Source organism: Mauremys mutica, chromosome 2 (assembly GCF_020497125.1).
Source record: "Mauremys mutica isolate MM-2020 ecotype Southern chromosome 2, ASM2049712v1, whole genome shotgun sequence".
Taxonomy (NCBI): domain Eukaryota; kingdom Metazoa; phylum Chordata; order Testudines; family Geoemydidae; genus Mauremys; species Mauremys mutica.
Window position 1 is genome coordinate 291523225 of NC_059073.1, and position 16560 is coordinate 291539784.

The 16560-nt window shown below is 40.8% G+C and overlaps 1 protein-coding gene across 5 annotated transcripts in view; it reads right to left on the reverse strand.

Annotated features, from left to right (window-relative positions):
- SETD2 (SET domain containing 2, histone lysine methyltransferase) overlaps nt 1-16560 on the reverse strand; it is a 145056-nt gene that overhangs the window by 66602 nt on the left and 61894 nt on the right. For 4 of the 5 annotated variants that reach the window (XM_045003713.1, XM_045003714.1, XM_045003716.1 and 1 more), the window contains one exon: nt 15163-15792. In XM_045003713.1, coding sequence (XP_044859648.1) covers nt 15163-15792 — 630 coding nt within the window. Of the gene's footprint in view, nt 1-11686; nt 11970-15162; nt 15793-16560 lie in introns of all 5 variants that reach the window. The other variant, XR_006576688.1, reaches the window with a different exon arrangement.

Below are 16560 nucleotides of genomic sequence, written 5' to 3' on the forward strand. Positions count from 1 at the left end.
ATATGTAAAATGCAAGTAACCATTTACTTCACATGAGTCTTGAGATAACTAGCCATTCCTCAGCACTTTCCACCAGTGGTGTGAACACCGATACGATTATTGATTACAGTGTAATTTTTTTTAAAGCAAAAATGGGCTCTACATATTTTCATTATTTTAAGGGTTGTTCAAGTTTCAAATTTAATTATCCAGTGGATCCTTGAAACTAAAATCAAATAACCCCATTTTATTTACCAAAATTCTCTTTGCTACTTTCATTCTTTACCCAACACTTGTTTAGCAAGGAGTTCATTGCTTACACAGAGCCTCTCACCTCCAGCCATTTTACCCGGGTTTGTGAACTTATCAGATCTCAAGCTAATCAGGACTGGGCCTGGCCAGTCCTTGGCTATGAGTGCCACAGTAGGGCTAAGGATTCATGCTTCTCTGAGGCATGAACCAATGTCACAGCATAGTGTTAAGGGTTTTGTGCTGGTGGATGCGCTGCCTCTCAGATGAGATATAAAAGAGAGGTCCACTTGTGGTCATTAAAAATCCCGGGGCAATTTTTACAATGGTAGATGTGTTAGGCCTCTGATTCTAACCAAATTCCATCTCATGTAATTACATTTTATATGCATACAATTTTCCCTGTTCCAGATGACTTGGTATTTTTCTTTACTTCCTGGCCTATGCTATTGTTCGGTGTTCATTGTGTGCTATAACTTGATTCCATGCCCAGAGCTGGTTTCATTGGTAGGTGAAGTGAAACCAATATCCCTTATTTACTTCAGAGATGTCGAGGTTAATGTCTGTAAAGTATTTTTGAGGTTTCTGAATTAAAGGTACTACAGCACTGCAGACTATTATTAAAGGTGCTATGTCATTATTTACTTCATAGTTTGCACTTGAAAAACACTGTACAAATGATTATTAAAATAAATCACTCTTTCTCTGAGGCTCCAGCCAAATCCTAAGCAATGCATTTATGACCTCCCACAATAACGCTTTGTTTGTAATGTCAGATGAAGACATCGCTGCAGGAACAAAGGGGAGAAAGCCAGTTTAGGGGACAGAACTCAGAACAAACTGATTGTGTGGGGGGGCATTTTACTCATCTTGAATATACGTTACACACACATGCACATTTCTTCAAATGTTAAGCTCTTTAGGGCACGGATTGTCTATCTCATGTGGATAATGCATAGTACATTGTTGGTGCTACTAGAATACTCATTTTCATTTTTGGTGTCAATAGGATGGTCTATGAAATGACTTTTACGCCTAGCACTACTTTCATCCTTATCTTAGAAGATTTCTAATAAGTATGTCACTGTTATATCTATGTACCAAAGCAGTTAATGTAATAATAGGAATCTTTCTATGTTTGAGCAGTTAAAATGTCTATGTATTTTCTATGAATTAGATCTGTGCACTATATTTTGGGCCCTGAGCTTGTAAACATGTAGACACATTTAGTTTTACTCACATGAGAAATTAAGGTTAATGGGACTACTTATGTGATTAAAGTTAAGCACACGCATAAGTGTTGGCAGGATTAGAGTTTTAGATTGCAATTGTGATTAGTGACCTAAGTGTTCTTGTCAAGTACCTCTGGATATGTTTAGTAAAAATTATTTAAACAAAATGTTAACCAATTGTATAGCATTATGGATTGTGAAACACCTTTCATAGTCACCCATGTTTTAAATTGTATACTATTTAAATTTAAATGTTTGTTCTTATTGCACTCATTACTTGTAATAAAACATGCATTTCATGATGATGATACTATAATATGTGTAACAACTTGCATTGGAGTCAGTTTGTGGAGCTGCATTCTGGATCAGTGATGTTTTCTTTGTAATTTTCTCCTGTTATTATTTTAGTTTCAACTCAGACCAAGACACTGCTGCTACCTACAGGGCTAACTGGAATAGCTAATGGAGAGCATCTCCAATCCATGCCCTTCCCAGACTGACTAAGATTAATTAACAAGACTAGAAACTAATTTAATACTCTGTGGAAGTGGAATATGTGATGAACTAGCCATTTTGTGTCTGCGTAATACTGAAAGTCAGGTGAAAAGATACAATAGCATTCCATATTGGGAAAGAAAAACTGACCTATTGGAAAGTAACAGAGGCAGACTGTTATGGGGGATGCTTCCATAAAGCATGAGGGCTATAAATGTAGGCCAATTCAGAGTATTCTTAAGCATCTGGACCCCTCTATTAAAAATGCCTCCAATAAAACATGTCCTCTTTCAGGTCCACAAATGCTAAGTCACATCAGTAAATGGTCACCACCACATCATACAAAAGAGACTAGGTTAGCATAATCTGCTGGGACTCCATGGTTTTGTATTTGATTTTTGTTTACATAGGGCTAGATTCTGCTAATGGATCTATACAAGTACCCAGCAGGAACCTCACTGAAGTCAACAGTACTCTGCACAGCACAATGGTCCTTACCCTGAAACTGCCAACTTCTCTGAACAGGGTCTTTCCACTGGGTGTCGTATGGACACAGTGTACTGTCAGTACTTCAGTAATCATGTCCCAATCAAAGTAATGCACTATTTTCAACATAGCATTAAAGAAAACCTTTTGAATCCAAAGGCGGGAAAGACTAAACTGATGGCTAACAATGTGATGTCTACACAAAATAATATGAGGAGGCTTTTCTGCCACTGTGATTGAGTGCTGGCAGTTTCTTTTGTATGTCTATAACTCAGCTGCACTTAAACATTAAAAAAGTTAATCGCTGCTTAACCTCTGCCTTCAAAATCTCAACTCTAAGTCAGTTTCATTTTTTTTAAAGTTCAATACAAAACTTAATTTAAAGGGAGGCTGCACTACTCACCTCAGCAGTCTAAGCATTCAGAGAACAAGTGCTTGTCAACATAAATAAAAATAAGTTCATATTCTTCAAAAGGTTTAAACATTTCATTATTCATTTCCCCATTTAAAGCTGGGTGCAGCCATCTTGCTCAAAGGTGATGTCATTTGAGATGCTGTCCGTGAGTGTCTGAATGCACTGATTAACCTAGCTTTCAGCCTGCTTTAATGGTTTAGGGTCAGAAGTAAAACTAATAAATATTTCAACAAAATGTTTATTTTAAAATACTAAACAAAGTTTTTATTATTTAAAGCTGATTGGAAATTGATTTACAGCCTTTTCCACTGGACTTCCCAGTGTCACAAAATGACAATTTTTGGCAAGGTGTTTATCTCCAGCACTAGACTTAGAAAACCCAATAGCCATTAAAAACCACATTTTGCAATTTTATTGATGGGAAGAAAATGCTTTTTGTCCTACTCGGCTATGTGCACAAATTTCCTTTCAATGAGTTAAATCAATGTTTAAGAAATCCTAAAGAAAAACAACTCACTCTGCTTAAAGTGAAATCTTGCAGTACATTAGTGCAAAGAGTAACTACCGATACTAAGCAAATGCTATTGCAGGTCCAAAAACACAGAGTGGGTTTCAGATAGTTTTAGTTATTTGGTTTGGTTTTAGTGTTAGCCTCTCTTTATAAGGGAAAATATAATCCTTATTTTTGTTTTTACATAGAATTTATAACAGTGCTTGAAACAGTAATTGTCAAACTCAGCAAAAAATATTTGAATACTGATTTATTGGCTTTGATACAATTTTTGAAGTATGAATCCTATACAAAATGTTCCCATTTGAATTGTACAGGTCTGTCGCAACTTACGCGCATTTAACATGCGCGACTTCAACTTTACACATACGACCAGAGTCGGGGGGGCATGGCCTCAAGCAGGAGGGGCGTGGCCTCAAGATTTAAAGGTCCTGGGGCACCAGCTGTGGAAAATAAAGAAAAGCCTGAGAATAAAGCCCGGCAGAGCCCTTTAAATCCCGCCCGCAGCTCCGGCGGCGGGGCCGGAGCCAGCTGTGGCGGGGAGCCCGGTGGAGCCCTTTAAACCCTGCCCGCAGCTCCGGCGGCCGGGCCGAGGGGGGGAGCATTTAAAGGGCTCCTCCGGGCAGCCCAGAGGAGCCCTTTAAATGCCCCCCCCCCGGCCCGGCCGCCGGAGCTGCGGGTGGGGTTTAAAGGGCTTGGGGATATAATTTTGAGTATATGCGGTTTTCGCTTTACGCAATAACCATGGAACGGAACCCCCGCGTAAGATAAGACTTGCCTGTAAATGGAGGAAAAAAAAAAGTTTTGTCGAAAGTATTTTTGCTTTAATGGGAATAATATTTCATTTTGCAAGATATTAAGATTCAAGGTAGACTAGTTGTGGTACTCTGGATATATTTTAAGTCTTAGGCCTGGTCTACACTAGGAAATTAGGTTGGTATCACTACATAGCTTAGCGGTGTGACAAATCCACATTCCAGAGTGATGCAGTTAAACCAACCTAGCCCCCAGTGTAGACAGCTCAAGTTAGCATAGCCAAGTTTCTCCGCTTGAGCTAGATGTTTGTGCAAGGCCAGATCTACACTACAGGCTTCTATTGGTATAACTATATCTCTCAGGGGTGTGAAAAATCCACACCCTGAGCAACGTAGTTATACCAGTCTAACCCCCGATGTAGACAGTGCTATCTCCGCAGGAGGGCTCCTTCCGTCAACATAGCTACTGCCTCTCACAGAGGCGGATTAGCTACGCCGACAGGAAAAGCTGTCCCGTCAGTGTAGGAGTGTCTTCACTTAAGCACTGCAGCAATGCAGCTGCACCGGTACAGTGGCACTAACACAGCTTTTTAAGTGTAGATCTGCCCTGGAAGTGCAAGCACACCGTGAAACAACACGAGCTACACAGAGTGATCTGATCAGCAGTACATACGGATTATATTAGCAGAGTGATTGGATTAGCTGCTGAAGAGGTCTAACTCCAGCTGTTAAATCCCAACTGCATTATTAGCTCCAGTGTTAACAGCACGCATTATTAGTCCCGATGGACTAGCTAGCTTGAATTTAAGAGCACAACTTCACTTGATCTAGAGATGTGTGTGTGTGGATGGGAGTCACACAGGGGCAAAACTCAAATTATATCTCCAGCTAACAATGCAGTAAAGATGAGCCCTTTGAGTTCCTTACATGTTGATTGAGGCTAATATTACTTGCCTTCCTTATACAGGTGGTTAGGATAAATTCAGTGATGTTTTTGACGCTCACCTAGTACAATGAGAAGAGCCACAGAAAAGTCTAGATACTTTTTCATATGCTCTTATTCAAGTATTGCTATCATGTATTTGTGCATCAAAAAACCTGTGCTGGGTTTATGATTGTGTTTATAGAAAAAAATCAGAGGGAACTTCCGGTGGTAAGAACATTATTAAAATGCTAAGTCTGTCCTAGCCCAATTTTTGCACCATGGCGAGATATGTAATTTGAAGTTAACAAAAGAAAGATCGAGAAGAACGACATCTGAAATGGCTCCATCCCACCATCAACCTCAGCCTGGACCAGTCCACACAAGAGATCCACTTCCTGGACACTACAGTGCTAATAAGCGATGGTCACATAAACACCACCCTATACCGGAAACCTACTGACCGCTATACTGACCTACATGCCTCCAGCTTTCATCCAGACCACATCACACGATCCACTGTCTACAGCCAAGCGATACGATACAACTGCATTTGCTCCAATATCTCAGACAGAGGTAAACACCTACAAGATCTTTATCAAGCGTTCTTAAAACTACAATACCCACCTGCTAAAGTGAAGAAACATATTGACAGAGCCAGAAGAATACCCAGAAATCACCTGCTCCAGGACAGGCCCAACAAATAAAGTAACAGAACACCACTATCAGTCACCTTCAGCCCCCAACTAAAACCTCTCCAGCGCATCATCAAGGAACTACAACCTATCCTGAAAGATGATCCCTCACTCTCACAGGCCTTGGGAGACAGGCCAGTCCTCGCTTACAGACAGCCCCCCAACCTGAAGCAAATACTCACCAGCAACCACAGACCACAAAACAAAAACACTAACCGAGGAACCTATCCTTGCAACAAAGCCCGATGCCAACTCTGTCCACGTATCTATTCGGGGCACATCATCATAGGACCTAATCACATCAGCCACACTATATATGATCTATGCCATCATGTGCCAGTAATGCCCCTCTGCCATGTACATTGGCCAGACCGGACAGTCTCTACGTAAAAGAATAAATGGACACAAATCAGACGTCAAGAATTATAACATTCAAAAACCAGTCGGAGAACACTTCAACCTCCCTGGTCAGTCAGACCTAAAAGTCGCAATTCTTCACCAAAAAAAGCTGAAAAACAGAGTCCAACGAGAAACTGCAGGACTGGAACTAATTTGCAAACTGGACACCATTAAATTAGGCTTGAATAAAGATTGGGCGTGGATGGGTCATTACACAAAGTAAAAACTATTTCCCATGCTAATTTTTCCCCTACTATTACTCACACCTTCTTGTCAACTGTTTGAAATGGGCAATCCTGATTATCACTACAAACTTTTTTTTCTCCTGCTGCTAATAGCCCACCTTAATTGATTAGTCTTGTTAGAGTTGGTACGGCAACACCCATTTTTTCATGTTCTCTGTGTATATATATATATATATATATATATATATATATATATATATATATATATATCTTCCTACAGTATTTTCCACTGCATGCATCCGATGAAGTGGGTTTTAGCCCACGAAAGCTTATGCCCAAATACATTTTTTAGTCTCTAAAGTGCCACAAGTACTCCTCATTCTTTACACTACACAAACAAATCACAAGGTTGCAGAGAAGAAATTCTTTAAGTAACAGAAGCAGGAAGCTTGTGAGACAATATGTAAGTCTGTTGGCCACCAGAGTATAAAGGGAGCAACTTTGAACAATAAAGACACTGCAGAGAGGCTAGATGATGCCCATGCCCTCTCTCTCCATTACCAAGGATACTGGGGAGATGCAATGCCAGGCTTTTTCATCTATGCCTCTTCATACTGGAGGGAGCGGTAGGCTTAAGGACACTATTTATGTAAATCCAGTGCCAACAACTGGAGTAGCAGCAGCTGTGTGCACTGCCAACAATTTCAGCACCCCCCCGTCACCACCACCATCCTGTTGCCCAGAAGAAGCCCATTTACTTGGGTCATGTATGGGGAACAGTTAGTCTATACTGCATGTTACACTACATCCTATCGATTTCCAAGGGAACTGACATAATAAGATTTGTAATACAATGGTCCTGTTGACACTTAACACATGCAGCTCTCAGGAAACACAAAAAATTGGGAAGGATAACCATAAAAAACTCCAGTACCCAAAATGAGCCATTTAGTGGCTAAAATAGAAACAGCCTGAAAGTAAGAGGGTAGAGGTAGGTTAGACTCTAGGAACTGGATTCCCCAAGCTCCACAAACCACTAGGCCAATTAGATAATGGACTTTGCCAAGGCAGGTTACTGATAGAGCCTTGCAAATCTGCAGATATCCACTTTATATCTGTTTCTGCATCTGTGGTTGTATTGTTTACCATCTTTGCGGATCTGATGTGAATCCAAATTTTTGTATCTGTGCAGGGCTCTTGTTACAGAAACATGGCTACTAGAGGTCTTCTAGAGCTACAAAGACTATGACAAGAACAAGGGCTCACCTAATAAAAACAGCACCAATAAATTTACAACAAATTAAGGGAATATGGCTTCACGCAGTATATTGTCAGTTTATGCAATTTACCGCTGCAGGTCATCATGTATCCAAGTTCTATGGCTGTACTTTAAAACAGATGGGTATTTTATGAGCATTAAAAATATTTTCAGCTTTGCAGACCAAAATAAAGGTAATCTAGCCTCATGGTTCAGGGTCTGAAGGAGGTCGTGCTACAGAGGTCAGGAAGGTGCTTGACCTCCCCATGCACAACATAGCACATTTAGCTTGTTGGTACATCTTCCTCTGAAGCAAAAGATATTGGCCCCTGTTATAGGCGGGATAGCAGACCTGATGGATCAATGATCTAGTCTGATATGGCAAATCTTAAATCCCTGTTTAACAACTTAAAAGTTTAAGGCAGAAGACAATCCTGAACCAGCACATGGCAATGAACAAGATGCTCCAGGGGCTTCTTCCCAGGCCTACATGTCAGAGTCCATCAGATTTTGAAGGGTCCACCGGTGGAGTGGTCTGGCATGCAGACGCATGTTATATAAAGTGATGGATCAAAATTATTCGATGAAAACCACATGGCGATCAAATGAGATGCAAACCAGATAGAACGCCAGTGAAAGGCTGATTTCATTTTTTGAAACTTAAGTGTCTAACTTGCATTGATTCAGTTATGTATATGCAAGCGCCATAACAATGTCCAAACACTTTTCTACCTTCTTTCAGAATAATTTTTGTTTAACAGGATACACAGAAAATTAAATTCAAAAAAATATTAACCTTAAAGGTCTAATTTAAACTAAAGGAAAAGCGAGAGTTAAGACTGCCAGTCTGCCCCTAAATCACCCTATTGGGTCTAGGTAAGGTAGCATATTTGAGATCATTCTGCAGCTCTAAGGAAGGAGTATCCAATTTAATGGAATTTCCTTTTAATGTCTCGCCAATATAGAGTTTAATTTTTTTTTCCATTTAGCAGGATAGAACACGGATGAAGAAAGGACACTGGACAATTAAGACAATGAATATGAATGTATGAAAGTTATAGAACAAGGAAAGAGTACAACAGGGGGGAAGGGATAGCTCAGTGGTTTGAGCATTGGCCTACTAAACCCAGGGGATCCTTGAGGGGGCCCACTTAGGGATCTGGGGCAAAAATTAGTCCTGCTAGTGAAGGCAGGGGGCTGGACTCATATGACCTTTCGAGGTCCCTTCCAGTTCTAGGAGATTGGTATAGCTCCAATTATTACCTTTATTACCTAACTCAACAAATCAAGGGAGAAAGCTGGTCTAGCATAATGAACATGGATGAACAAATGTTACTATGTGGGGAGAACGGTAAAAAGGTAATCATGTATCCACACAGGTATCTCAGCATGCTAGAGTAACTGCTCATTTGACTATTTTGAACTTTTTCCATCTTTTGATTATGAAAAATCTGTGTATTTGAAACTCATCAATAAAACTGGGTACAGTCACTTTCATGCCTACAAATCCATTGCACTGCAGTTTGTGCAGCTACCGAATCACCCAAACACTTCTCTGGAACTTGTGCCACTTGGCAAAGTTTGCAAATTAAGGGTGGAAATTATCAGTTGCTTGGACTTTTTAAAGATCTGTCTATGCCTAACTACAAGCTGAAGAAGAAGAAGAAACGTAAGTTTCATCAACAATATTTGGTCACTGCTTTCCGCTCTTCAGTGCCAAAACAGAGCTAGCAGATGCTCTCCAGAGGAACACAATAAAATACAGGAAATAATATGTGCACATATAATTCCATTAACCTACATGCAATGCACGGCATCGCATTTATCATTTCTATTTCTGTCCCTCTCTCCTCTGCCTATTGTTTCTCCTCATCCTCTCTACATCGTTTTGCTTATTCTCTAAGGGTACGTCTATACTGGTAGTGTTCGCTGTATCGGGGATCAATTTATTGCATCTCGTCTAGACACGATAAATTGATCCCCGAATCGACGCCCATACTCCACCTCAGCAGGAGTAAGCTGAGTCGATGGGGGAGCTGCAGCGGTTGACTCGCCGCCGTGAGGACGGCCAGGTAAGTCGAACTAAGATACTTTGACTTCAGCTACACGAATAGTGAAGCTGACATTGCGTATCTTAGTTCGAACCCTCCCGCTAGTGTAGACCAGGCCTTAGCCTATTTCACTGAAAACATTGGCTTTTTTTACAGCCACTGAATCAAATCTAATTGCTAGTGTTCTCTTCCCTCCCATCTTCCCTTATTAATTCTGAATCTTTTCTCCATCCCAGTCATAACTCCCCCTCCCTTCTCCCCACATTCCACTTTCCTCTTCCCTGCTTGTCTGTATCATGTGTTGCTCTCCTTTTCCTTGAACAACTCTCCCCTTTCTCCTCTAGTCATTCTGTGGACGCCATGAGCTACAAAGTAACACTTGTTATTGCAAGAGCTACTGAGGGGGGGAAGAAAAACTATGCAAGGAGGTGTGGGCTGTGAAGGCTAAACAAATGCAAAGACGGTTGAGTTAGATTACCCACTAAGCAGCAACTATATTTTCATATATATTATATGTAATTCATATTTTTCTTAATTTGAGCTTGGTATTTGTATAAGCTGCAAGACAGCCATCCTAGGAGATGAAGTCTTATCTATAGAATAGGTATGGCCTGAGAAATTGTAAAGTTTCTCAGCATTGCTCTACCCATGTGCCTCAGTTATGACTTGGAAAGACCACTTCTAGGGGCGAGAGGATAGGTTCAGTCTGCACGAGCCAGTCAATCCTTCCCGTCTCTGCTCAGGCTGCTAACAATCATGATATTTGTGATTTTGTTCTAAATGGACAGGGGCTCTTTTATGCTGACACTGGGAAGCGGACTGCAATAGAGACCAAATCCACCTCACTAGGCCAAACTAGGACAATTACTTAACCATTGCTGACCCCAGAAATATTTGCAACTGTGACCCAGAGTTCAAAGCTAACTTAACTTTTACTAATCCCATGAGATACCCAGTTCAGAAATGTACTCAGAAAAATACTATAAAAAAATGCGTATGCAATAATTTAAGTGCATGCTCTAGGAAGCCTAACTAACAGCTATAACCCAATGCTTCTGACCTCTCACCAAGAAGGTTATGAGATCGTCTGCACACCCAAAAGTATTGTGAAGAAAGATGCCAGAAGAGCTTAGCACCACCAGCCTTAGAGAAGTGCGTATATGACGCTAACTTTATTGCAACACCACAAATTGAGTTGCTATTGCCATTTCTGTTAAATTAACTAAATTCTCTATGTAAAGCCTTTGTATGAAAGAAACAATATACAACTAAATTGAAACTAATATTTCTAATACTTTAAGGCTGCTGAGTTCAAATCCAGGCAGAGGCAGTCTCAGCTACGAATCCTCAACAGCTAGACTGTCTTCAAAATATCAGCTCTGTTAAAATGATACAACTAAAACTTAAAGTAATAATTATAAGTCTTTATTTTATGAAAGATTAAGGAAGACCACCAAGATCAAAAGAACCTGTTGAAGAAAGCTCAGCCCTTTCCTATATATTATTGTGAACCTCCTAACACCATGAGCTTTTAATGGGTGTTAATGAGTGTGAAAACACCCCACAAATTAGCGTTAATGGTCAAGAACATCAGCCCCCTCAGATACCACTAGGTGAAAAGCACTGGAATCATTAGCCATCACACACCATGCAGTATTCATAATAAATGTCACTAGGTACTCATCAGTCCCACGGGGGCCTTACCTGTTTCCTTTGAATCCTGTTGTACAATAGCACAGTCCAGGTTCTTCCACAGGCTAAAGAGCATATAAGTACTGCATTAAACCACCACCTGTTACCTACTGTGTGTTCACCGACTCTTACGGTACATTTTCAGCATCAGGAGATATATGCACCATTTCCTCTTCCAACAGGAACTGTGTGCAAAAGCCTATGCTGAAAATTTACCCCGCTGGATATTGTGAATGTTTGTGTTGCAGTGAGGTATGTATTATCAGCCAATATTCCTCACGGGTTCAAGAGTCAAAACGTACAAGGCCTTGCAACCCAAGGCAGCTGTCCTGTGTATAGAGGTATATAAAAAGATAGCTCACTTAATCCTTTCATGCCAGAAGTAGGGATTTTCCCGGAGCGACGTCCATTGCCGGCAATGGACGCACCAAAATAACGTCGGCATCAATGAGTTAACCACCTCTGTCCTCTTTTCACCTATTATATTTCTCATGCATCATCCAGCTTCCCAACCATCTTCCTGTTTCTTCACAGTATGCACGCTATGTTCTCTCCCTTCTTCAGCACGGAGTTGAAAATGGAGTTGAGAAAAGGAGACACATGGTCAGCTGGTGATGTTAACAAGCTCCTTGCTGCCCTGAGAAGCTGGATGGAAATGGTTGAAATTACAAGGAGGTCATCATCAAGATCGGGGAGGACATAGCTTAAGTTACGAGATTTCATAACCTCCCACCCACCCCTCCTATGACACTATTATTGCAGATGACTCAAGTTCCACAACTCAATGAAAAAACAGCTTTAGAGAGCTTGGAAGCACCTGAAAATTCACCTTGCTGTCTTCCTGCTTTGGTGATGGGACAAAGTTGATGGGAAGACAGACCCAGCTCCCACAGAAAGTCTAAAGGATCAGGAGACAGGGTAACTATGCATCCCCCTTTAATCTAGAATATGGTACTTTACTAGGTGCCCCAATGGCCTTCCTGTAGCCTAAAAATCTTAAGACTTATCAGCCATTTCAGAGCTGTAGTGTCTTGGCCTGACCGTTAGCCCAAAAGACAATATGCAATACTCTAACAGGTGAAAGTTGGACAGAAGCAGTTAACTCTTAGTGCCATGATAAAACACAGGACGGAATACATCCAGAGGCTCATCACAGTTCCCCAAGAACACTTGGCAAGATAAAAAGGTTTTCGCAGACTTAAGGCTTGATTCTGATTTCAGATACATGGTACATTATAATTCAAGTACCACAAAACCAGTTCTTGGGCAAATATACCCATGTACCCAAGATCAGAACTTTAAACCACGTTACGTAAGGTTATTAGTGTCTTCAGAATTATATCAGGTAAGTTGCAACAGGGCAGACCCCATAGGGAGGAAGTGAATCCACATCTCAAATGGCAAATTTGATGGGTAATGATTCCATAGCTGACCACGGGCTTGAGCCAGTGGGTTTAGGTAGCTGAAGTCAGGGCTACTCCAAATTCAACAGAAACTGCAAGCGTGCTGAGAGTCAGCACTTGGTGTTAAAATGACACTGTCAGGTCAAATCTGGCCCCAAAATAAAGTTTTATAAACTTATCATTAGAATCCAAGATTTTCCTTAAAAGCTTCAATAAAATTGTTTTTTTTTTTAAACAATTTTTCCCCTACAGTGTTTGCAACTCAAACAATACAGCATGAGATCCTGAAAACGAAAGTAGCTGGAAGGAGTATAACCAAAAAGGTAGCTGAATAATCCATGACTGTCCAAGGTGAGAAAAATTCAAGAACAAAACAGCATAAAGTGAAGAATATTTTTTTTAAACTTTTCAGTGTTAATAATACATGGTATTAATTACATAAGGAAAATGCGTTTTGGTTTATATATATTTAACCTGACAGTGTCCCTTTAAGTGAAGAAATTTTCAACCCCTGATTAAACAAACTGCAGACTAAAGCTGTTAACCAATATACTGTAGATACACAGGGTTAAAAAAGGGGGAAAATCCATACAACCTTACTTGCATATATAAACATATTTTAGTGCATAATTTGTAACTTACAAAGGTCACATCTTTTCTCCTATTAGGTTTACAACATAATTATAGTCAAAACTCTGTAAATGCACACAAATTAGGAATTATTTTGAATAGTACACAGGTAAGATAAGAATTTCTCTTTCCTACCAAAAAATGGATAATTTTATGACCATTAACATTGGTGGCTATGGAAGCTAACAGAGTCATAGGAAATAGAGTCTCATGAATTCACGCCTAAACTGATCTCCAGCAAAGACCAGGAAGGAATATCCCCATTCATGTACAGCACTGCCCAATGAGGTGCATTATCAATTCTCTTTACTAGACTCTTCTGAAACATCAAGAATTGGTCATTTTAAGGGGCAAAATACTACCATCGAAGGCCTTATGGTGTGTTGTCTGACAGGAATGTACACTACAAGAGAATTTATTAAGGCAGGGCAAACTCCTTCCTTAAAATGAAGGCTACCTGTACCTTAACTAACCTAACCAAGAATAAACCCTTTTGGAAGTACAAGAAAATTTCAGGACTGCATTTTCCATCTCTCCCACAAGGAGGCCGCTGGGAGAGATCAAACTAGAGTCCCTCCCCATTACTTCCTTTTGTTATCCTGGCTGGGGAGTATGATGGACACGTGTATACTTAAGCCTCGCAATCCTCTGTTCAGCACCTCCCCTCTTCAGGAGCTACTCTCTCACTCCAGTGCAGTGGCCTGTAACATCTCTGCAGGGTCACAATGAAATGCCACTTTCAAATTTAAAACTAACTTCCCACCCTTCCATTCCTGCAAGAAACGCTCATTTTATGAGGATGGGGTGAGGGTTTTTAACTGTACCATCGAGAACTCTAGGACAGTTGATTGAGTGTTTTAAATCTTCAAGTGGCAGACGGGTAGGACTCACTGGGTCCCACTGGGCCAGAGTAGGCTGCTCACGGAAAAGATTCGTTACCAGAGAAGGCCACTCAGTTGCTGAGAGGAGAGGTCAGCCTGACGCTGGAAGAAGGAAGCAGCCTGCCAGCCGCCACCTCCCTCACTTGCCAAGGTAAGGTACAGGGACTGGAAAGCGTGTATGGAGTATCACAGCCCCCACTGCCCAGTGGCAGGCTTCAAAGTTTCAGATTAGCATCCAGATGTTTTGATGTTTAGCTGATCTGAACATAAATCTTCAAATCTTTGGAACTTAACACTAGCAATAATGTCAACAGAACAGAAAGTTGCCAGAAGACAACAGTCTCCTAATGCTACATAAAATTGCAGATGAAAAGCAAACATTTATAGGACAGTCACGCTGACCGTCTCGAGATAACAATTTAAATCTAGATCAGACATTTGGTGTAACATTCAGACGGACGCTGAAGCTGTTGAGCCAGAATTGCTCACTGCACTATTTTTGCCCTGCTATTTTCTGGCTGGTTTAGAAAACAGGCCTGCGAGTTAGCACCAGCCAAGCAAAGACCAAATCATCAATAAACAGCTTTTAAAAAAATAAACTAAACTGAACTGGATGAATAAGCCGTCATCTCAGTGGTCAAGATGGACTGATTCATCTTTGATCAATGAACAACACACGGACACCTAGCAAACTAGCTTACATCCCATAGGGTATAATTTGCAACAAAGGGAAATCACAGAAAGTACCCGGAGGTGTGTTTTTGGGCTGAAATCCCTCACTTAGGGAAGGCGTTCCTATTTGTTTGGCAAAAACATTTGCAAACAAGGCAACAACTTAGTCTTATTTATGTTCAACTGCAAACAATTACGTTTTTTCTTTATAATACAACTGTCACAGCTTCAGTGAGCTTCTGTTCCTCTTACCTTTAGGTCTTTCCAGCAGTCCAGAAGCTTGGTAGCCAAGTCACTCATATCCACTATTTTGTCAGTCTGTTCTTGGCTCCTCTCACTCTCTACATCAGACACACCCTCCTCTTCATCTTGAGATGGTGTTTCCATTGCAATGGGCTCTTCTAGCTTTGTGCCGTTGCTCTCTTTGGCCTCTGCTTCAGGCTCAGCCTCCAGCTCAGTAGCCTGAGGTTTGCTGCTGTCCACTGCAGCATCAATGGCAGCTTTGATTTCCTGTTGCGGCTGCTCCTCTGCCGGCACACTGTCCAGCTGGTCTAGGTCTTCTTTGCCCTCCTTTCCTTCCAGCTCACTGGTGGTATCAGAGATTGCACTGTCCATGCTGTTTTCACTTATAATTTTAAGCCTTCGAAAGACAAGCTTCTTCGGGGTGTCTGTGTCGCCTTCTGCGCTCTGCTTGATGGAAGGATCTGGCGTGTTGAGTGGCGTATGAGCCCGTGACGTGTTCTCACTGGAATAACCATCCCCCTCACTGAGCTGTGGGACTGCAGTCTTGGTCTGAGCCCAGCGCTGGATAATTGGAAGCACCTTGCTCTCCTCCAACATGTTTTTATTGGGTATAGGCAAGAGCTCCAGAGTCTTCATAATCTGGTTACAAACACAAAACCACAGAAGTTACATTTAAAACTGTCACTTTGCACTAGTTTTTTTTATACCTCTGACTTGGCAATAGCAATTTCTTCCAAGAGGAACTGAGTTCTTTAGTATTTGCCAGAGCCATATTCATACTGACACAACTTAGTAGAGATGCATTTGTTGTAGGGGCGGTAGTGAACTTTTGCTGACTACTACTGACACCAAATAAAATATATGGATGGGAAAAAAGACTAAAAGTATTCAGGTCACAACTGCAATGAGTTCAGAGGGCTCAAACACTTACAGCTGACCATGCATATCTTGAGTTTCCATGTAAACAAACCCAAGGTAGAATAGCTCAAATAAAAATGTGTTGATTATGTAAATGGTTAACCTTTTAACTTAGGCTTTGGTATAGAAATCACACTTTTATATGGGTATGTTGATCTCTCTCTAAATTGACTTTGATTGCATACTAAACATTGTGGATCAGATTTTCCTCTTTGTAAATGTTGCAGTGATTATATAATTTGTAACTATATTAATGGAAGAGGTTAATAGAAACTGACTGATAAATAAACCGAGATAGATCAACCGTAGGAAGATCTGAACTTACTAATATAGCGATATTTGAAACGTTCTTTTTTCACTAAACAGCAGTATTTAAAACATCCACTGGATGTCCCAGAATTATATACATTAGCTGAAGGAAGACCCTGACATCTCCTGGGTGGAATGTCACCGCTGCCAGCACGTGTGTAATCATTGTTTGTGACTTAA